Below are 23,737 nucleotides of genomic sequence, written 5' to 3'. Positions count from 1 at the left end.
TTTTTGTTGTTGAGTTGTATGAGCTGTTTGAATATTTTGGAAATTAAGCCCTTGTCCATCACTTTGGTGGCAAATACATTCTTCTATTCTGTAGGTTATCTTTTTATTTTGTTTGTGATTTCCTTTGCTATGCAAAAGCTTATAAGTTTGATTGGGTCCCATTTGTTTATTTAGTTATTTTATTAAAAAAATTTTTTATTTTTACTTTATTTTACTTTACAATACTGTATTGGTTTTGCCATACATTGACATGAATCCACCATGGGTGTACATGAGTTCCCAAACATGAACCCCCCTCCCACCTCCCACCCCATATCATCTCTCTGGATCATCCCTGTGCACCAGCCTCAAGCATCCTGTATCCTGCATCAAACATAGACTGGTGATTAGTTTCTTACATGATAGTATACATGTTCCAATGCCATTCTCCCAAATCGTCCCACCCTCTCCCTCTCCCTCTCCCTCAGAGTCCAAAGGTCCTCTCTACACATCTGTGTCTCTTTTGCTGTCTCGCATACATGGTCATCATTACCGTCTTTCTAAATTCCATATATATGCATTAGTATACTGTATTGGTGTTTTTCTTTCTGGCTTACTTCACTCTGTATAATCGGCTCCAGTTTCATCCATCTCATTAGAACTGATTCAAATGTATTCTTTTTAATGGCTGAGTAATACTCCATTGTGTATATGTACCACAGCTTTCTTATCCATTCATCTGCTGATGGACGTCTAGGTTGCTTCCATGTCCTGGCTATTATAAACAGTGCTGCGATGAAAATTGGGGTACATGTGTCTTTTCTATTCTGGTTTCCTCAGTGTGTATGCCCAGCAGTGGGATTACTGGGTCATAAGGCAGTTCTCTTTGCAATTTTTTAAGGAATCTCCACACTGTTCTCCACAGTGGCTGTACTAGTTTGCATTCCCACCAACAGTGCAAGAGGGTTCCCTTTTCTCCACACCCTCTCCAGCATTTATTGCTTGCAGACTTTTGGATCGCAGCCATTCTGACTGGTGTGAAGCGGTACCTGATTGTGGTCTTGATTTGCATTTCTCTAATAATGAGTGATGTTGAGCATCTTTTCATGTGTTTGTTAGCCATCCGTATGTCTTCTCTGGAGAAATGTCTATTTAGTTCTTTGGCCCATTTTTTGATTGGGTCGTTTATTTTTCTGGAATTGAGCTGCATAAGTTGCTTGTATATTTTTGAGATTAGTTGTTTGTCAGTTGCTTCATTTGCTATTATTTTCTCCCATTCAGAAGGCTATCTTTTCACCTTGCTTATATTTTCCTTTGTTGTGCAGAAGCTTTTAATTTTAATTAGATCCCATTTGTTTATTTTTGCTTTTATTTCCAGAATTCTGGGAGGTGGATCATAGAGGATCCTGCTGTGATTTATGTCGGAGAATGTTTTGCCTGTGTTCTCCTCTAGGAGTTTTATAGTTTCTGGTCTTACAGTTAGATCTTTAATCCATTTTGAGTTTATTTTTGTGTGTGGTGTTAGAAAGTGATCTAGTTTCATTCTTTTACAAGTGGTTGACCAGTTTTCCCAGCACCACTTGTTAAAGAGATTGTCTTTACTCCATTGTTTATCCTTGCCTCTTTTGTCAAAGATGAGGTGTCCATATGTGTGTGGTTTTATCTCTGGGCTTTCTATTTTGTTCCATTGATCTATATTTCTGTCTTTGTGCCAGTACCATACTGTCTTGATGACTGTGGCTTTGTAGTAGAGCCTGAAGTCAGGCAAGTTGATTCCTCCAGTTCCATTCTTCTTTCTCAAGATTGCTTTGGCTATTCGAGGTTTTTTGTATTTCCATACAAATCTTGAAATTATTTGTTCTAGTTCTGTGAAAAATACCGCTCGTAGCTTGATAGGGATTGCATTGAATCCGTAGGTTGTTTTGGGTAGTATACTCATTTTCACTATATTGATTCTTCCAATCCATGAACATGGTATATTTCTCCATCTATTAGTGTCCTCTTTGATTTCTTTCATCAGTGTTTTATAGTTTTCTATATATAGGTCTTTAGTTTCTTTAGGTAGATATATTCCTAAGTATTTTATTCTTTTTGTTGCAGTGGTGAATGGAATTGTTTCCTTAATTTGTTTTTCTACTTTCTCATTATTAGTGTATAGGAATGCAAGGGATTTCTGTGTGTTGATTTTATATCCTGCAAATTTACTATATTCATTGATTAGCTCTAGTAATTTTCTGGTGGAGTCTTTAGGGTTTTCTATGTAGAGGATCATGTCATCTGCAAACAGTGAATTTTACTTCTTCTTTTCCAATTTGAATTCCTTTTATTTCTTTTTCTGCTCTGATTGCTGTGGCCAAAACTTCCAGAACTATGTTGAATAGTAGTGGTGAAAGTGGGCACCCTTGTCTTGTTCCTGACTTTAGGGGAAATGCTTTCAATTTTTCACCATTGAGGATAATGTTTGCTGTGGGTTTGTCATATATAGCTTTTATTATGTTGAGGTATGTTCCTTCTATTCCTGCTTTCTGGAGAGTTTTTATCATAAATGGATGTTGAATTTTGTCAAAGGCCTTCTCTGCATCTATTGAGATAATCACATGGCTTTTAATTTTCAATTTGTTAATGTAGTAAATTACATTGATTGATTTGTGGATTTTGAAGAATCCTTGCATCCCTGGGATAAAGCCCACTTGGTCATGGTGTATGATCTTTTTAATGTGTTGTTGGATTCTGATTGCTAGAATTTTGTTGAAGATTTTTGCATCTATGTTCATCAGTGATATTGGCCTGTAGTTTTCTTTTTTTGTAGCATCTTTGTCAGGTTTTGGTATTAGGGTGATGGTGGCCTCATAGAATGAGTTTGGAAGTTTACTTTCCTCTGCAATTTTCTGGAAGAGTTTGAGTAGGATAGGTGTTAGCTCTCCTCGAAATTTTTGGTAGAATTCAGCTGTGCAGCCGTCTGGACCTGAGCTTTTGTTTGCTGGAAGATTTCTGATTACAGTTTCAATTTCCGTGCTTGTGATGGGTCTGTTAAGATTTTCTATTTCTTCCTGGTTCAGTTTTGGAAAGTTGTACTTTTCTAAGAATTTGTCCATTTCTTCCACGTTGTCCATTTTATTGGCATATAACTGCTGATAGTAGTCTCTTATGATCCTTTGTATTTCTGTGTTGTCTGTTGTGATCTCTCCATTTTCATTTCTAATTTTATTAATATGATTTTTCTCCCTTTGTTTCTTGATGAGTCTGGCTAATGGTTTGTCAGTTTTATTTATCCTTTCAAAGAACCAGCTTTTGGCTTTGTTGGTTTTTGCTAAAAATATGGAATGCTTCACGAATTTGCATGTCATCCTTGCGCAGGGGCCATGCTAATCTTCTCTGTATCATTCCAATTTTAGTATATGTGCTGCCAAAGTGAGCACCCATTTGTTTATTTTTGCTTTTATTTCTATTACCTTGGGAGACTGACCTAAGAGAAGATTGGTATGATTTATGTCAGAGAATGTTTTGCTTTTATTCTCTTTTCAGAGCTTATGGTGTCATGTCTTATGTTTAAGTCTTTAAGCCACTTTGAGTTTATTTTTGTGTTGGTGAGTGGATGTGTTCTAACTTCACTCATTTACATGCAGCTGTCCAAGTTCCCCAACCCCACTTTCTGAGCCTTTTTTTCCATTGTATATTCTTACCTCCTTTGTTGAAGATTAATTGATGGTAGGTGTGCAGGTTTATTTCTGGGCTCTCTGTTCTGTTCTGTTGATCCACATATCTGTTTTTGTGCCAGTGCCATGTTGTTTTGATTACTGTATCTTGGAAGTATTGATTTCAGCAAATATTTATTGAGCACCCATGTGTAAAGTCCTGTGCTAGGTGTTCTAGGGAGTAGATGCAAAGACCATATCCTTGCTCTCCAGCTATTTACTCTCTGTGGGAGAGAATATACTCACACAGCATAATAAGAAGCTGGTTATAGATTTACTTAATAGAGTTAAAAGTACAGAGGGAGCCATAGGAAGGAAGAATTTCTGATTGGGAGCTAGAGAAAGCTTCCCTAAAGAGGGTTCCTTGGAGCTCTGTCTTGTGGGAGCAAGGAGGGGAGGCTTTGGATGAAGGAGGGAGGAGAGATGAGTGGAAGAATGAGAAAGGAATTCAGATTGAGAAATTAATATATAAATATTTGGTCTGGATCTAGGGGAACCAAAACTGTAGTGCTAATAAACTCTTAGGAATTCAGTATTCCAGCTAGCCAAATCATTGTATTTCAGAAGAGTAGTATGTGGCAGTGGGGAAGGGGTTTCTTGCCCTTCTACATTTGGGCTACCTGAGGATTTGAGTGACTTAGAGTTCACTTTTTTTTTTTGGTCCTCTTATTTTTGACCTTGAGTTGGGTTCTCTCTTGCTTCTGGTAAAACCACATGGTCAGAGAGGTAGGTGTGACATTTTTAGGGAAGAGGCTTGAGGTGCAATTTAAAGCTGAACTGTATTTCCTGCACCTCGATGAGTAGAAGCCCTTTCTCCACCCCTCTTCATTGAAGGGAAATTTGGGCTGAGCTGAGTGAAAGGAGATGGACCTGGTGGATGGAGCCTTGGCCTGAGAGGGACTGGTCCAAGGGAAATATAGCTTCTTCCACAACTCAGAATGGGTGGATGGGGTCTCCTGAGAAGCAGGGCCTGGAGAGCAGGATGGAGATTGACGTATGGCTATGCATTTAGATTTGGGAGATGTGCTTGAAGTCCCACCTTACAGACATAATTTTTCATCTTCAAGGATGTGCCTAGATTCTTCATCCAGACTGTCTGGAAGCTGGAGGATATCTCTGCTCTTCAGCGTTTGTGCTTAGGAAATGGAACATGATTACCTGGGGAAGAGTTCTCCTTCTCTATGGGAGGAGGAGGCCAGTTCTGAGGCCTCTGGACTGGTTCTGTCCTGAGATTTAATCTGATTTTAAGAAGGTAACCTTTACTCTTTCTCTATTTAGAACTCAGTGACATACACACACCTTTGGTTGATACCTTGAATACTGAATGAACAGGCTTTGGGGTACCCTGGAGCAAATTGCAGGTCTGGCTCAAACTCACCTGGGAGCAGTTATTGGGTCAGAGAATCCCTGGTTTTACTAATAAGAGTCTCCAGTGTACTGGGTTTGAGTTATGGGTTACTCGTTGGGAATTCTTAACTTCCTGTCTCTCTTACTTTCTCTTCCTTCATTTAACAAATACTGTGCATACCAGCCATGTAGCTGGCATTGGGCTAAGTCCTGAGTGTTCCTGGAAGAGTAATGGCAAGCAAGACACGATCTGCTGTCTTGGTGCTTGCTCAGTGGAGGAGAAAGATAAGCCAATCATTATTGACCAGTGTGGGGCATGCTATGATGGGGGGAAGTAGAAAGTACTGTGGGAGCATGGGGAAGGGGAACCTACCCTGGCTCAGGGGTTGGGGAAGCCTTCGAGGAGAAGTAAAGTAAAAAGAAGAAGTAGGGGGGCGGTAGAGGGCTGGTTTATACAAGGGGGTGAGTTGCACCCAGGGCCAGTAGCAAGAACAAAGGCCTTTGTTGATGATGAAATTAGAATAGAAGGCAAGAGGAAGGAAATGGTCCAGGTGGGCAGGGGAGAGTCCTTGAAGGGCTTTGTAGCCTCATTAAAAGGGTTGGTGTGTATCTTGAGGGCAACAGGAAGCTGACAAAGATGATTTTAAAAGCCATATACTGACAGCATCCAAAGCATGTGAGAAAGATTACTTAGATGGAAGTTTGGAGGATGGATTGAAAGGGGCAAGACTGGCAATAGTAATCAGACTCATTCAAAAGCTTTTTTAGAATCTGAAGCGGAGGTGATGTTGATCTAATTTAGGGAAGAGATTGCAGATACAGGCAGAAGAGTCAAATTCCACAGATATTACTAGGGTGGCATCATGGAGACCGAGAGATGGCTTGAATATGAGCTGAGGAAGAGGATGGCTTCCAAGGCCAATCTGAGGTTCCTGACTTGAGAAAGTAGCAGGACAGTGGTTTGAGTCCCAGGGTTTGTCCTTAGCTGGTAGCGGAACCTTGGATAAGCCACTTCTCTTCTCAGATCTTTAGTTTTCCCATTAGTTGAAGGTAACAACCCCTAGTCATCAACTTTGCCTGCTTGTGGTGGTTGGGAATCCACTGATAAAATCTATGTGAAAAGATTCCTATATTCTTTCCATGACCCTAAAAGTCCTGGCAGAAGCGAAGTATGTCCTTACCCTGGTTATCTTTATAATTTGGACTCTTTGTATATAGACTTCCCCCCTTATCTACAATTCTAAGCACTTGGTCTCCCAGAAACTGATGAGGCCTCACTGAGGACCTTCTTGTGGATTCTCAGATTGACTTTTGCTGAAAACAATGATATCATTGAGTGGGTGGAGCTGAGCCAGACTCCTCAGCCAGTTTAAGGAGAATTGGGGTCTTTATGACTTCTGTACTTATGGCTGTCTTCCAGGCCCCTCCATAGCACCCATGTGCCCCACTGCCCCCTTTTCCTCCTCCTTTCACCCCTGAGGTTATGATTTTGCAGAAAACTGGCAGCCCCCATGTTTTCTTCTCTTGCATCAGTCTCCCTGGAGAGAGATCCAGATGGGCCACGGGGTAGAATGGCTGTATTATATCAGGCGTGGTTTCTCTTTCCAAGTCCCCCTTCCCGGGAAAGGAAGGACAAGTCATGGGAAGGGATTCCCTTGGAGGAAGACTGAAGTGCTAGAGAAAGAGGGAATCTAAGTGTTGGGAGAGATGTTAGACTCCTCGTATGCCAAAAGCTCTTTATCTGGCTTTAATGCTGGACTGGGGGCTTAGGTAAGAATGCAAAGGTTAAACTGGCCTTTCATTTGTGTGATGACAGGAATATGGCTGTGGAAAAGGAGACTAGCAGTGTTGAGGATGGTGAGTCCCTGACCCCTAGGCAGCTCTTCCTCTCTCTGCTTTCCACACACCCACACTTGTGCACAGGCACCCCTCCTCCAAAGCTGTAGGCAGCTTGTTAAGGGAAACTGGGAGTTGATTGCTGCTCTGGTTTGCAGTAGTTCTAGCAAGGAAGGAAGTTTTTGGCCAGCCCAATAGGTTATAAAACAGAAACTTGGTTTCTAGGGACCAACTAGTAATACCTGCCTTCTGTGTGGCCTGTTGGTGTTTTCAAAGTACTTTCACAGATGGCCTTGGAAAGAAAGAAAAATCAATTTCTGACTACCTGTTCAAGTTCTCAGCTGTAACAAAAGAGATTAGCAGAGAAAAACAGAAGTTTATTAAAGTGTATACATGGGAGATACCCAGAGAAAAATAAATGACAGTTGGCAGTCAGGCTTCTGTAGCATCTTCAACAAAAGACAATAAGTTTGTAGAGAAATGGTAGGAAAAAGGAAAGAGGTTTTAGGCTTCTAAAGGCAGGTATACAGTGGAAGTGAGAAATAGATTTAAAGGCCTAGATCTGATAGATAGAGTGCCTGATGAACTATGGACTGAGGTTCGTGACATTGTACAGGAGACAGGGATCAAGACCATCCCCATGGAAAAGACATGCAAAAAAGCAAAATGGCTGTCTGGGGAGTCTTACAAATAGCTGTGAAAAGGAGAGAGGCAATAGCAAAGGAGAAAAGGAAAGATATAAGCATCTGAATGCAGAGTTCCAAAGAATAGCAAGAAGAGATAAGAAAGCCTTCTTCAGTGAGCAATGCAAAGAAATAGAGGAAAAGAACAGAATGGGAAAGACTAGAGATCTCTTCAAGAAAATTAGAGATACCAAGGGAACATTTCATGCAAAGATGGGCTTGATAAAGGACAGAAATGGTATGGACCTAACAGATGCAGAAGATATTAAGAAGAGGTGGCAAGAGTACACGGAAGAACTGTACAAAACAGATCTTCATGACCCAGATAATTATGATGATGTGATCACTCATCTAGAGCCAGACATCCTGGAATGTGAAGTCAAGTGGGCCTTAGAAAGCATCACTACGAACAAAGCTAGTGGAGGTGATGGAATTCCAGTTGAGCTGTTTCAGATCCTGAAAGATGATGCTGTGAAAGTGCTGCATTCAGTATGCCAGCAAACTTGGAAAACTCAGCAGTGGCCACAGGACTGGAAAAGGTCGGTTTTCATTCCAGTCCCAAAGAAAGGCAATGCCAAAGAATGCTCAAACTACCGCACAATTGTACTCATCTCACATGCTAGTAAAGTAATGCTCAAAATTCTCCAAGCCAGGCTTCAGCAATATGTGAACTGTGAACTTCCTGATGTTCAAGCTGGTTTTGGAAAAGGCAGAGGAACCAGAGATCAAATTACCAACATCTGCTGGATCATGGAAAAAGCAAGAGAGTTCCAGAAAAACATCTATTTCGGCTTTATTGACTATGCCAAAGCCTTTGACTGTGTGGATCACAATAAACTGTGGAAAATTCTGAAAGAGATGGGAATACCAGACCACCTGACCTGCCTTTTGAGAAATCTGTATGCAGGCGAGGAGGCAACAGTTAGAACTGGATATGGAACAACAGACTGGTTCCAAATAGGAAAAGGAGTACGTCAAGGCTGTATATTGTCACCCTGCTTATTTAACTTCTATGCAGAGTACATCATGAGAAATGCTGGACTGGAAGAAGCACAAGCTGGAATCAAGATTGCCGGGAGAAATATCAATAACCTCAGATATACAGATGACACCACCCTTATGGCAGAAAGTGAAGAGGAGCTAAAAAGCCCCTTGATGAAAGTGAAAGTGGAGAGTGAAAAAGTTGGCTTAAAGCTCAACATTCAGAAAACGAAGATCATGGCATCCAGTCCCATCACTTCATGGGAAATAGATGGGGAAACAGTGGAAACAGTGTCAGACTTTATTTTTTTGGGCTCCAAAGTCACCCAGATGGTGACTGCAGCCATGAAATTAAAAGACGCTTACTCCTTGGAAGAAAAGTTATGACCAACCTAGATAGCATATTCAAAAGCAGAGACATTACTTTGCCGACTAAGGTCCGTCTAGTCAAGGCTATGATTTTTCCTGTGGTCATGTATGGATGTGAGAGTTGGACTGTGAAGAAGGCTGAGCGCCGAAGAATTGATGCTTTCGAACTGTGGTGTTGGAGAAGACTCTTGAGAGTCCCTTGGACTGCAAGGAGATCCAACCAGTCCATTCTGAAGGAGATCAGCCCTGGGATTTCTTTGGAAGGAATGATGCTAAAGCTGAAACTCCAGTACTTTGGCCACCTCATGCAAAGAGTTGACTCATTGGAAAAGACTCTGATGCTGGGAGGGATTGGGGGCAGTAGGAGAAAGTGACGACCATGGACTCGATGGACATGAGTCTGAGTGAACTGCGGGAGTTGGTGATGGACAGGGAGGCCTGGCGTGCTGCGATTCATGGGGTTGCAAAGAGTCAGACACAACTGAGCAACTGAACTGAACTTAACTGAAAGGCAGGTAACTGTGGGAAGGTAAATATTTGGACCTGCATGATAGATAAAGGCTGGTTTGTAATGTTTGTTGTGTAGATTCCTCTGGTACCGTCTCCAGGCTGATGGGGCCTAAAACTATCTCTGCTGATTAGCTTTTGTCTTTCCTGGTAGAGGACCTTGGGGAACTAATGTCTTCTTTTTAGGCAAATAGAAGGAGGACAGGGACCTTTCCTTGTATCTGCTTCTTCTCAGTTGCCTTCAGCTCAAAATGATCCTTTCACTAAAGTTGCACATCCGGGGTGCTGTGATCTGCCACCCCTTCAGCCTCCTCTAATCCTCATGAGTGAGTTGCCACGTGGAGGGCAGGAAAGCAGTACTTGCCTCCTCCGCACCACCTAGCACAGTGCCTGGCACATGATTGGCCTCAGTACATATTTGTGGAATGGCTGTTCCAAAGAGGCCCTGCAAGTGCATGGCCTGAGGTTCTGAAGAGGTACCACACCTTGGCCAAGAATTCAGAGCAAATACATGATGAATTCAAGCGGGGACGGACTTGGCCTTCCTGAGGTCACGTGCCCTGTAGTTTGTACCACATTATGCTGCTTAATAAGCATTCATTGATGAGATTTCATGAACATCCTTCCTCTCTGCCTCCTGGCAGTGTCTGGATGGCCCAACTCTTGGATTATCTACTGCTGATGATTAGCTAACTTTATTTAGACTGATGAGTTTTGAAGCAAAATACAATTGTGTGATGTTGGTAGGTTGCTTTTGTTCTTTTTCAAATTCTACATTGGTAAGAGTAGAGGGTTGTGTGGGGAGAAGCACTGAACAGAGAACCTGATTACATATATAAAGATTTTTTTTTGCTGCTGTCTGAAATTTATTCACAATCCCCCTCCTCTCCAAAAAACTGCTTTATGAGCAGGGTATGAGACAACAGAGTGAGGGAAAAGCTGAAGAAATAAGGCTTGAAATGACAGGGTCCAGGAAGTTAGGTGGTCTCTTCTGGTGCCACCAATGGTGTGTCTCAGTTCCAGTCATTTTCACCAGGTATCACTCATCTTGAAATTCAATGAAATGAGACCTGATTGTCCTACTTCGTTACAACTAACTCCAGGTGACCCAACTCACCGTGCAGCAAGAGGGGAATATTTCTCTAAATGCAAACTTGGCACTGTTTTCCCAGGAAAATGGCAGAGATACTGGGCAGTCCAGGATGACACATGTCCACTGTGATCTAGGAAGACTTCAAGTTCAAACCTTCTTGACATGTGCATTTGCTGTGATTTGTCCTTTAGCATGCTGAAAAACACTGGGCAAGGTTTATCAAAGTTACTGGGATATTTAATCAGAGCCTAAAATGGACCAGGAACTCACATTTAGGGCAGGTTCATTTGTGGTCTTCACTTTTTGTTTGTTTGCTTTTATTCATGGGATGGCCTACCTACTCCCTTTTTCTAAGCATATTTTCAGAGGTCCTGTGGTCTTAGAGGTTTCTTTTCTTCACTTGCCCCGTGTCTTATCCCCAAAGTTTACTATACAGTTTAACCACTGCCTCTTGCATTGACTCTTCCCTTCCAGTTAATCTGATAACTGTGGTTATTTACCAGAAACTGTTTGCTAATGCACTAGGCACTTGTTTTTTTTTAGCTTTCTCATTTCCCCGAACTCTTCTTATCCAATTCCCTAAGTGCCTATATGGGTACTTTACAGGACACTGCAAAACAAACTTATAAACTCCTCTTGGGTGAGCCATTCTGCAGGCCTCTTAGGTCCCTGACAGTTAAGTATCCCCACTCCAAGAGGTCAGCCCTGTTTGCACAGACAGGTTATTCATCGTGGAGGCATCCAAGAGTGAGGCCTGAAGAGGATTAAATGAAGGCCCTGCTGACCAAAGGAGTAAACAGTGCTCATCCAAACATCCTTTGGTCAACAACACAAAAGCCAAACACAGGACCAGGAGCTGGTCGGAAGGGTGCAGGTCTTGTAGGAACTGGGAGAAGATGTAATGAGATGCGATCCATGAAAAACAGTGTTGATTTAATACATTGTTTGGACACTTCATTAATAGAAGGAAAGACACATGCTTTGGCTTTGCGCCAGGCTTGTGGGTGGCACCATCTTGCTTTGTGGCACTGCTCCTGGAGCTGGCCCTCTGGCAGCCATGATGCTTGATCCAAGTGAGTGAGTGCAGTAGAGGAGATCTCCTACTCTTTACATCAGTTAAGAAACACCTCTGCCCAAGGAGTGCCTCTGCCTGTGGGCCCCTTATTTGGCTTTAGATCCTTGCCTTTGGCATGTTGCTTTGTTTCCATTCCTTTAGAGTCAGAGGTGAAATGAGCACGGCTTTGGAAGTCTTGGTTCTGAGACAGATTGAGCTCTCTCCTCCCCTTTTCTTTCTTGCTCTTTGAAAACAAAAGACAACAAAACACTACTTACTGAATCTGTTATTTTGTCCCAAATATGGACACTGGCCATTATACTAGAATGTCACTCTCTGCTTTTCAAAAGCTCTTCCCAGTGTGTGCCTGTCCTGGGTATCACCATTTCCATTTGAGAGAAAGGGAAACTGAGGCTGAGGAGCTTGTGACATGCTTAGTATTGCCTCTCTGGTTAAAAAAATATGAATATAGAAATTTCCAAACATACCCAAAGGGAGAGAGACTAGTATTATTAAAACCTCAGAAACCCATTGTCTTGGTTTGAAAATTACCTAGTTTTACCCCATGTGCCCATAGATGTGTCTGTGCACTCAGTCGCTTAATTGTGTTTGACTCTTGTGACCTCATGGACTGTAGCCCACCAGGCTCCTCTGTCCAGGCAAGAATTCCGAAGGGGGTTGCCCTTTCCTTCTCTAGATCTTCCTAATCCAGGGACTGAACCCAGGTCTCTTGCATGTCCTGCACTGGCCGGCGAATTCTTTACCAACCGCACCACCTGGGAAGCCCACGTGCACATAGCTAGTCCTGGAGAAAATGTTCACAGTGATATTTGTAGAAACAAATACTTTATACTTTACAAAGAGTTCTTTTGCTTTTGTTCATTTTATTTAGCAGATATTCATAGATACTTTTCTAACTTTGTATAACAATTCTATGAAGTAGATTCTATTATTTCCCCTATTTTATAGATGAGAAAACTGAGACTCAGAGAGGCTAACTAATTTGTCCAAATTCACAGAACTTGAAAATGTCATAGCTAGTATTTTGAATGTATTTTCTCATTTGATCCTCTCAGTGGGGCTATGAGATCATAATTATCACATTGTTTATTTGCAGTCTAGGAAACAGAATTTAGGTGGCTCAAGTGAAAACAGTTCTTTTTTTCACTAGTGAGCTTTTGTCTAAGTTATATTTAATTAATGAGGGAACCAACAAAATTATAAAACTGGTATAAAAACTGGATAGATAAGGGAAACATATATAGGTGTACGTGTATATATACATATATATTTCAACAGTGGACAGAGAATGCTGAGATAACATTGCTAAATTACATATAAAATTGGTTACTATCCTAGAGGCAATAAAATCATAACCTTGAGGGTTATCTTTTCTGTTAGGTGGAAATCCTTTGCATCGATGTTGTATCTTATAAAGTTTTTACAAGTTAACATCTACTCTTACAGGGTTTTACAAGAGCTGCCTTAATTAATTGTAAATAGTCTTTCAAAGCTACATTTCCCCCGACGGAGTCCAAAGAACCTCAGTCAGGCTTCTCAGAGTCTGCAGTTTGTCAGTACTCTTGAATAATGTTGAAAGGCACCACCGTGATCTTTTGCCTGATTTTCAGGGTTTGAAATGACAGCTGGAGAATGCAACTGGTACTGAAACTGGGCCCTGGACTTGCCTTCTAGGTTGGGCTGGTGTCATCTTTAGATTTTGAGAGGGTGCTTTAGGAGGCTAGAAATGAGAAAAAGAATTAAGAATGTTAAAATTGGTATAATGGAGTAGAATTCCCAGAGCCTGAAAAAGCATCACCTGGAAAAACTATTAAAAATATAGATTTCTGAGTCCTTCTCTAGAGACTTAAATTCTCAGTGGGGCCTGGGGTTTTATATTTTTCCCCAGCATTTCCGGGTGTGATGTTACTGTGGCGAGTCCCATAATGACGGCGTTAGGAATATGAGTGAGAAATGCAAAAGCCTGTGTCACCAGCTCCACAGGTGGATGGGGTGAGGGAGCAGCTCCCCCGGAGAGGAGGAGAGGGACCGGCACAGCTTGCCTCCCAAGCACTACCAGTGCATAAGTGCCCCAGTACTCCCGAAAGAGCCAGACACGAAGCAAGACCTGGGAGAAGGAGGTGTCAGTGAAAACAGCCACTGGGATGAGCAGACTCATGTTTGTTTATGCTGAGCTGGCCTGGGTAGGTTGTTTTTCAAGGTAGTTTGGAAATTGTTATCACTTGTCTTCACTGATTTGCTTATCTGTAGTAGCAGGGTAGGGGGATTGAACTCAGGAAGATGTTCTGCAATTTGTTTTAGTCCTGTCACTTCTCTTTCCCCAGAAGGAGTTTTAGAGAAACTTATTTTTCTAAGTTTCTAAGAAGTTTCTTAGAAGTTTCTAAGAAGCATTTGAAATTGGTCTGACAAGTCCATAGCCTTTAAGGACTTCCCTGGTGGCTCGGTGATAAAGAATCTGCCTGCCAAGCAGGCGATGTGAGAGTCTGATCCCTTTGTGGGGAAGATTCCCTGGAGAAGGCTCCCCACTGCAGTATTCTCGCTGGGAGAATCCCATGGAGAGAATGCCATAGACAGAGGAGGCTGGCGGGCTGCAGTCCATAGGGTTGCAAAGAGTCTATACAATTTAGCGATTTAGTTATTGTTTAATAACATATAATCATTAAAGGGACAGTTCTGGATTTGAGGCCTGTGAGCCTTGGAAAAGGTGAGTCAGGGCTGTTGCAACTGCAGCGTGTTTGGGGTCTGGCTGAGTGTACAGTTTCCAGGCCACCATGGGCAATTCTGTTGTCCTTCTCTGAAGAGTGACCTTACATTTTATGTCCAGTAGTTGGAAGACAGTTTATTTTCCCAGTTGGGTTTCAGAAGACGCAAAGAGTCAGGAGATTGCTTGAGGACTTTGGGGCCAGGGCAGCCAGGGTTTCTCCCAAAGTGAGCACTGCAGTGAGCCTTGGGATGATGTGTGATCTCTGCCTGCCGAAGGGCTTGTGAGCCCTGAGGGCACGGGTGGGAGGCACTTCTTCAGAAACTGCTTTTCCATCAAAGCCAGAAAAAGGAGGGGGCGGGGTGGGAAATCTTGGACAGTCCTTCTCTCTTCCTGGATGCACATCACTCACAACTGTTTCCTGAAAAACCTAATACACTCCAGTGGTGAGAGACGGCTTCCTGCAGATCTGCTGAGCCAGCCCCTTGTCAGAGAGGAGATGAGAACAAGATGTGGTTGGAGAAGGGACGGCTGGGCTGAGCTGGGCTGCTCAGGGGCTCTGCGGCCCCGTCTCTGAGGGGATCGTCTTTGGTGCTTAGAGCAGTGCCAAGGCACCACCTGGGCATGGGGGCATAGATGGGCCTAGCTTGCGGGCACTGGGGAGCATTTAAAAGCAGCGTTTTATGAATCAGTACAATTGCACAGATGGTAGTGATGAAACGTGACCCATCCTTTTGCTTATAGAAGGAAGGATGACCTTCCTGGCTAATATTGCAACCCCATTTGGGGAAAGGATTATTGAGAAAAAAAACAACTGAAATAGCGCTGCCCTGTGTTTTGCTATCCCTTTCCTCTTCTCTGCAGATAGTCTCACGTCTAAGAGCCAGGAGCCTCCTTTTTGTGGCATCACATGTTCTCAAAACTGCTGTCATCACCATGAAATTGTTCCTTGGACTACTGCTGACAATGTTTTCATTTTATGCTTCTGCTTTCTAATATGCTTTTTCCTTCCTTGGAGAAGGAAATGGCAACCCACTGCAGTAATCTTGCCTGGAGAATTCTATAGACAGAGGAGCCTGGCAGGCTACAGTCCATGGGGTTGCAAAGAGTCAGGCATGACTGAGCAACTATCACTCAGCTATCACTTCTAATAGAGACAGAGCAGACAGCTGCTTAAAAAGTGGTCTGGTCTAACAGACTTGGCTTTGAAACCTGCCTCTGACGCTGTGCTGTGACAGCTTGGACAAATTACAGGTCTTGAGGTCAGTGTCCTCATAGGTGTGTTGTGAAGGTGGAATGATTTCACACTTAAATAAATACACATGAGCTATTTTGATGGCAACTTTTTGGGGTTTCTTTAGCTCAGAAAGATACAGGGTGCGATGTATGCAGAAAGGTGAGACAGGTGGATATTTCTGAAGTTTGCCTGCCTTAAAAATATGTTGCGAACTTGCGGTCTAGGGTGGTGGTTCTGCATGAGAATCATTCAAAGAGTTATTACAACAGATGTCTGGGCTCCAGTATCAGTTTCTGTGTTCTTCAGGCCATCTGGGATGAGGCTGGGCAATCTGCATTGTTTTTTGTTTTGTTTTTAACAATCTGCATTTTAAACTAATTCCTAGGTGATGCTGATGCTGCTGATCCTGAAAAGGGCAGTTAGCTGGAAGAACTGTTTCATGTAGACTCAGAAAACAGAATGAGGCCGGTGGGTACAGATTACAGAGAAAGGTAGCTTTTGGTTCAGTGTAACAACTTTTTCTAACTACCGTATGTGGTCAGGAATGGAGTGGGTGGTCCGGAGATGTCCAGTGCAGGATGGCCATTTGGCAGATTCCTACACAAGGTACAGGATTCATTTGTTCATTCATTTATCCATTCATCCACTTTTTCACAGAATAAACCTGCCTGATGCTAGGAGCTGAGGAGAAGCCTTGAACAAGGCAGCCGTGTGCTCCCTGTTCTCAAGGAACACATAGTCTAGCCAGTTTGGCTTAATGATTCTTGACGTCTCTCTCAATGCTGAGGCTCTGAGTGACAGAGGCAGAACCTCAGAACAAGAAGGTGTAGAATGATGCTCACCCTTCTGAGGACGTGTGGCTGAGAACTGACAAGAATTTGGACTCCTCTGAGGTTGTCTGGATTGCTCTCTTTTTTGGATCATCCTGGTGTTACTAAATGAATATTCCACCCCACCCCTCAACTCCCAAGACATCGAAGAGGCTGAGGATGTGGTTCCAGGAGTGCACTTTGTGGGAACATTCACATCTGGCACCCGGGATGAACCATTATATTCTGAGCTCCTGACTGGCCATCCATTATGCAGTCTGTAAAGCAGACCACAGAAATGGGCTGCAGGAATGAGCTCATTGTTTTCTCGCCCCTTTCAAGTGATATACTGGGGAGTTTATGGCTGGGGGGAGTTGGAAGGAAATAGGTAAATTCCGCCAGTTTTTCTCGGTTCTTCCCATCACAATCCCTGTTGAAAGCAATTGTGATAATCACTAACGTTTCCTGAGCTCCACTCTGAGCCAGGCCTGATTTTAAGTTCTTTTCATGCATTATGTCATTTTACTCTGATGACAACTCTGTTGAGCAGAAGGGTTTTTGCAGAAGAGGAAACAGAGGTTCAGAGAGGTAAAGTAACTCCCTTCTGGCTATAGAGATAGTAAATGTCAGAGCAGGGGCTGAAGCTTAGTCTCTCAGATTCCACACCATGCCCTAAGCTCCTAGCATGCTCAGTGACTACCTCCTTCACTCACTCATTCATTCATTCAGTAGTTAACACATCCTTCCTTTGAGTAAATGTTAAGCATCAGTATATACTGGTGAGCAAACAGCTTGGCCCTCTGTCCTCCTGGGGCTTAGAGTTTATCTCCTTCAGACAAATGAGTGACTCTTCCCTTAGATCCTTGGCTGGTTAGATGTTAAGGAGAAAGAGGAAGAAAGAATCTGGCAATTTAGCTACTGACCCAAACTTGCCATGTAAGTTGGAGTTTCTCTACACAAACTAGGTTTTCTGCTTTGCTTTGTTTTTACATCTCCCTGTTGGGTTTCTTTTCTTCTTGTTCAAGGCTGGATGTTGAAGGGCTTGATATCGTGCAGGAGAAGATCTTTGTGGCATTTGCCTTCTGACTGTGCTCTGGGGGCGGAGGGGAATCTGAGAGTCTGGAGTCCCAGAACTTAGAGCTGGAAGTGACTCTGGAGTGACCCTAGAAACCCTCTTCAGTGACCCTGTCTTGTGGGAAATGTCACCTCTTACAAAACCAGGGTGGTCCCTGAGGATTCCTTTGGCTTTCTGCGCTGGCACCAGCTTGTATTTTTTTCTTTTTTTAAAAGGCAGCTTCAAATTAGATTTTCCGTTTTCAAAATAAACACATGATAATTATTTTTTTCTAATCAGCCAGTTTTTCAGAAATATACAGCTTACATTGTGGACATCTTCTGTAGTCCCCTGAGATCACTACCACTACCGACAGGCATGTCCTTCTCCAGCTGTTGTCAATGCCTGCCCTAGTGTATACTGCTATTACTTTTCCATTTAAAGGGATTTAAAAAGTACATACTTTCCTGAAATTTTTCATCTGACTCCATTTTAAACATCTTTCCATAGTAAAAGATAGAGATCCACTTAATTCTTTTTTGTTAGACTCCAATTTTTAATGATGCCTTCCATTAAAAACCATTTTGCTTCCTAACCTCGATTTTCTTTAGATTCATTCTGCTTTTAATGTGGCTGAACTAGTTGAAGAATCCATTTGGCATTTTTATTTCTCTTTTAACTTTCAGAGAAATTCTAAAAGCCTTATTCAGGGTCACCTTGCCTTGGGCGAAGGATTCTTAACCTCAACTTCTAGAGGTCTGTAACAGGAAAGAAACCAACATCCAGTTTTAGAAAGAAAAAAAAAAGAAATATTGAAAAGGTAACACACAGAACCAGGTCTCAGGAAATCTGAACCATTAAGTCTCATAAAAGATGGGCAAAGGAAACTTCCAGAGTCCTTGCAGCAGGAACAAAGGAGCAGATAAATAGCTCCCATCTGTTACGTTCTTGCAGCATTACTCCATTGGCTTGGCTTGCACAATGGGCCAAGGCTAGGTAGGATACCTTGATTGTCAATTGTCAATCTTAACAAAACCTGCAACAGGGAGGAGGGATTCCCTTAAAGAATGGTTGGTGTGCTGATACCAAAAGTTAGTGGATGTGCTGGGAAAATAATCAATTAAGGTATACAGTAGGGTCCACAGACCCTGGGAAATTCTGTGAGTGTGTTTGCACATGATCTTCCCAGGACCCAGAACAAATTAAGATCTAATATCACTGCTTTGGTGCTCAGCAGCATCTGGTTGTGGCTGAATTAAGTGATGATCCCAGTGAACACAAAATTCATAACCAACTTCATTCTGCTTTTCTTTTTATTCCTTGAGCCCTGCCGTAAGGCTGCCCTGTTTCTTCTGCATGGAGATGCTTGGGGTTGGTTCTACCAAGTTCAGTTAGAATCTGTGGCTACTGTTCCCAGGAGGGTAAAGTCTATTTTCTAAGGAGACAAATGTCTTTTTTTATTCTATTCAGGCACCTTTTTGCTCCAGCCTATACAGAAACGCGTTATACTCCAAGTGGCGATGCTCAAACCACCACCCTGAAATCCGAGGTAAGTTCAGATCAACACATATATCTCCCAGGCAGCTTCCCTGTCCCAACCCCACCCCTAGGAAGCCAGGAGAGCAGCTCAGTGAAGACAGTGCCTCCGCTGAAGGAACTGTTTTCCCTGACTGAGATCCAGGGAATGAGCAGGAAAAACAACATATGAATTTGTTGTTTCATGGATTCATAACGCTTTGCTGGCTAAAAAGGTGAAATAAACCATATTTTAAGCTTATGGCATCTGATTAAAATTGATAGAAATCACTGTATTGCCCACATCCTAACAAAAATCTAAGTAAAAGAAACGATTTGCGATTGTTTCACCCAGTCAGGTGTTAGTTGCCTTTTCACATGGGTGGGTAAACTTTTGTGGTCTGCTTTGTCAATGTGAGTTTAGGATGTGAAGATTTTCTCATTTTGCTGCTATTTTCATATTGGCTATTTTTCTCCCTCAAACTTGAGTCTGGCTGTTAGTACAGAAATTTAAGAAAAAAATTTTTTAATTCATTTATTTTTAGCTGCGTTGGGTCTTAGCAGTGTTCGGGCTCTCTAGTTGTGTTGCGTGGGCTTAGTTGCCACCCATCATGCAGGATCTTAGGCTTCCCTGGTGGCCCAGCAGTAAAGATTCCACCTGCAATGCAGGAGACAAGGGTTTGATCTCTGGTCTGGAAAGATCCCTTGGAGGAGGAAATGGCAGCCCACACCAGTATTCTTGCCTGGGAATTCCCATGGACAGAGGAACCTGGTGGGCTGCGGTCCATGAGCTTGCAAAAGAGTGGGACATGACTTAGCAACTAAACAGCAACGACAGGTAGGATCTTAGGTCCCGGACCAGGGATTGAACCGACAATCCCTGCATTGAAAGCTGAATTCTTAACCACTGGGCCACCAGGGAAGTCTCTTGCAGAAAAATTTGTCAGTTAAAAGCTGGTCTTTCAGTTTTAGTCTTTTAGTTTGCTTCATCATGCCATTTGGTCACCAGTGGACATTTAAGCTCGTGAATCACACACATTTCATGATTTGCTAGCTTTTCCTAGAGGGCACCTGTTAGAATTTGTAGGATTAGAGTCAGTTCAGTTCAGTTCAGTTCAGTTGCTCAGTCGTGTCCGACTTGGATTAGAGTAGTGGTTCTCAATTAGGAGTGATTTTGGTTTAAGTCATTTCTTAAAAACCTTTGTTGACTATGTTGGTAACTAACATAATAAAGCAAGGAAAATATGCTTTGTGATGATTTATACCAATTTTAATCAGGTGCAAATAAACTAAAATGTTCTATTTGTTTCTTTGACCATTTTAGCCAACAAAGGATGGGAGGCTTGGCAATGTATGGAGATAGTTTGGATTGTCACGACTGGGAGGTGGCTGCTACTGTCTGGTGGGTAGGGGCCAGGGATGTTACTCTCCAGTGCACAGGCATCCCTCCACAGCAGTTATCCTGTCTCAAATGTCAGTGGTGCCCAAGTTGAGAAATTCTAGATTTGAGTGATCCTTCTCAGACTCTGTTCTTGCCTGGAGAATCCCATGAATAGAGGAGCCTGGCAGGCTACAGTCCGTAAGGTCACAAAAAGTCGGATACAACTGAAGCAACTTAGCACTCTCAAACTCTATGGCAAAGAGCAGGGGTGAAGGAGAGGGGAAGATGGATGCAGGCAGGAGGAGCAGTGTCTTTTGCCTCTGGTGGGCTTTCATGGGTGCAGACCTGGGAGGTGTGCTGGGTAGGCAGCACAGTGCCTCAGTGCCCCTCCAACAGCTTCCTGTGGAACCCGAGATTCCCACATGACCCTGTCTTTAAAATAGCCCTGCTGGTCTTTAGAATAGCCTAGAAGACAATAACAGCCACTGTCAGTTGTTAACAGCACAGATGAGTTGATCAGATCACCCTTGAGTGAGGAGAGGGACACAGGACAGTTATGTTTCGGTGGGGTCTGTGAGGTCTGAAGTAAGTAGGTACTGCGGGGCTATGTTGGATCTTTGGATGTGAGGATCAGTGCTGCCTTCTTCACTGAGACCTTCCTGGATGGGGAGGTAGTGGCCAGTGCCTGCAGCAAAGTAGCCTGTGTCCTTTCATCTCTGGGGGAGCTGGCCCCAGCTGTGGCTCCACACCTTTTTCATGGCCCCTGGTTGAAACTTCTTCCTCGCTTGACTTCGGTTCTCTGTCTCCGGCGAGATGGGCGGGGACGGACAAGCACCGGAAGCCCCTCGCCATTATGACCTCACAAAGCACCCTTCTCTGCGTTGGGCTCTTGCACTTCTGTACCCAGAGCCGAAGAATGGGTCTCAGTGCATGAGTTTGCCATGAGCTCATGCTTCCTGCTACGAAAGCCCCCTCAGGGTGGCCCCCTCAGGCCGAGAGACTGAGAAGGAATGTGATGACTTCATGGCTGTTGTGTTCATGTACTTGTTCTTTGTGCTCTCAGGATTGGGCAGAGATGCTGTGAGGGCCTTTGACAAACAGAGGGCAGTGAGAGAACTTCCCCTCCCTCCCAGACAGCCCCTCCTTGCCAAAGGGCTCGTTGACCAGTGTGCATCCCAGCTAAAGTAGGGGTGACTCTGTTTTCTTGTTCAGTACATCCCCTCCTGCTGGGGTCTTGCAAAGCCCCCACCCAGCCCCGGGGGTTCCCAGTCAGTTTTCTTACTTGGGAGCTGAAGACCCAAAGAGAAATGGGAATGGAATAAACCACTTAGCTTCAGCTGACCCAAGTGTTGTAGACCACACTCTCTCACAAAACTTGGCTGGGGGTAGTGGGAGTTCTGGGAACCTGATCCTGCCTATTGCCAGGCCCGTGGGTTCCAGCCCTGATCTAGGTCAGGTCACAGGGGGAATGGTGTGTTCCAGTAGAACAAATTGCAGAGTTTGGGGTCTGAAGCCAGGGTTTTAGTCTTGGCTTTAACCAGCTGTGTGACCTGAAAAACCCTTTCAGCCATATTAACGTTGAGTTTCCTCATCTGAATATTGGATATGCTAAGATATGACTCTCAGGGATATAGAAGGGTAAGATGAATCACTGACTTTTATGGGCATTTATAAGCATCTCTTCCAACACTACATTTTACAGATGAGGAAATTGAGAGAAGATGGGAAAAAGGAGCATGCTTTTTTGCTTGCTCTCAGCAGCAAGGCTTAGACTAACACCTCAGTCTGAGTCAGTGTTGAAAGATAATAGAGCTTTTTATTTTTATTTTTAATATTTATTTGACTGTGCTGGGTCTTAGTTGCAACATGGAAGCTCTTAGTTGTAGCACGTGGGATCTAGTTCCCTGACCAGATATTGAACCCCAGCCTCCCTGCCTTGGGAGTATGGAGTCTTAGCCACTGGATCTCCAAGGTCCTGATAATAGAGCTTTGACAAATTAAGCCCATGTACTTTGCTGGGTCTGCTTTTGCTAAGATAGGCCGAGCGTGGAGCCTGAAATCAGGCTGCTAGGGTTTGCATCTCCACTTTGCACTGTGGTCTGTGAATGACTTGAAACCTCTCCAACTTTAGTTGAGAGTGAGAATAACAGTATCTACCTCATAAGACTATGATCAAAATTAAAGGGGAAAAAAATCTATGTGAGTTGTTTATCCAGGAGCAGTAGCTGGGTAGATGTTAGCTCTTGTTGTTAATGATAGTAAATGGCAGGCATTATTATGTCACGCGGTGATGTGTGTGAAGACCCTTTATATATTTAAAGCATGTTATACTGCAGTCACACCTAGAGCTGGGCGGTACTGGAACTGGAGAATGTAGACAAATGGCTTACTTAGCTGTCTCCTGGTTCACAGGCCTGCCTGCTGGGGACCAGGGAACAACCGCAGTCAAGTGTGGTCCTGGTGATGGCTCAGTCAGACTGTTGTTATGTGGGCGAATGCCGGACATTTCTGCTTGGCCCTGCTCACAGGACGCTGGTGGGGAAAGATAAGGCTTCCGTATCTGCAACTACATAGTTTACATCCTTTTTAAGACCTTAGAACCAGACTGCGCTCTGGGGATTTTACCTTTTTTCTCTTTGCTCCAACTTATCTCTTTTGACTTATTTGGGACGAAGTTTATAGGAATGTGTCCCTTGTTATCACCCATAGGTCTGCTGAGGACAGCCCTGGTTTGTGTCCGTCTGTCTGGTTTAGTGCTTTATCACTCTCAGCAGAGTCCTGCTTTGCCTCATAAATACTCTGGCTACCCTACTTTTCAAACATTCTGCTGACACCTCAAACTGTATTTCAAGCCATTCTTTATGATTTGTATTTCTGTATGACTTTTAAACTACGACTGGCTCTCACAAGACGCTAAGTCCTATGAAGTCTGGACTCTACTCACTGTGGTGTCTTAGGGCCTAGCCCCGGGCCTGGCACATCGTGTGTAGCCAGGAGGAAGCCAGCTGGGTTGGGAAGACCAGATGGCCGTGACAAATGCCCTGGTGAGAGCACAGCAGCAGGCCTGCAAGTGTCCATGGACACAGGTGCAAAGTCAGGTCTGGTCCAGGTGTGCAGGGGATTCAAGGGAGGCAGGGAAGATGGGTGATAGATCAGTTTCCTAGGGCCGCTGCAGCAAAGTATTGTAAGCTTGGAGGTTTAGGACAATTAGAAATGTGTTCTTTAACATCACTGAAGGCTGGAAGTTCAAAACCAAGGCCATGCTCTCCCCGTAGTCTCTAGGGAAGGATCCTCCATAGCCTCTTGCAGCTTCTAGTGGCTCCTGGCCGTCCTTGGTGCCCACTGGCTTCTAGTTTCATCTCTCTAATCTCTGCCTCTACCTGCAAATGGCCTTCTTCTTGGTGTGTGTGTCAGTGTCCTTTTCTCTTTTCAGAAGGATTCTAGTCCAGTATTGCCTCATCTTGATTTAATTACA

At 43.4% G+C, this 23,737-nt stretch overlaps 1 protein-coding gene and 1 non-coding gene across 3 annotated transcripts in view; one reads left to right on the top strand and one right to left on the bottom strand.

The window, feature by feature from the left end:
* Window positions 1–23,737, top strand: part of ADAM19 (ADAM metallopeptidase domain 19) — a 94,903-nt gene that overhangs the window by 21,480 nt on the left and 49,686 nt on the right. For both annotated transcript variants that reach the window (XM_052643130.1, XM_052643129.1), the window contains exon 4: window positions 18,837–18,915. In XM_052643130.1, the coding sequence (XP_052499090.1) occupies window positions 18,837–18,915 (79 nt within the window). The remainder of the gene's footprint in view (window positions 1–18,836; window positions 18,916–23,737) is intronic.
* Window positions 3,292–3,398, bottom strand: LOC128051853 (U6 spliceosomal RNA). The gene has a single exon (XR_008199772.1). It is a non-coding gene; the product is annotated as a U6 spliceosomal RNA (small nuclear RNA).

Source organism: Budorcas taxicolor, chromosome 7, assembly GCF_023091745.1.
Source record: "Budorcas taxicolor isolate Tak-1 chromosome 7, Takin1.1, whole genome shotgun sequence".
Classification (NCBI taxonomy): domain Eukaryota; kingdom Metazoa; phylum Chordata; class Mammalia; order Artiodactyla; family Bovidae; genus Budorcas; species Budorcas taxicolor.
This window is presented reverse-complemented; position numbering and strand designations above follow the sequence as displayed.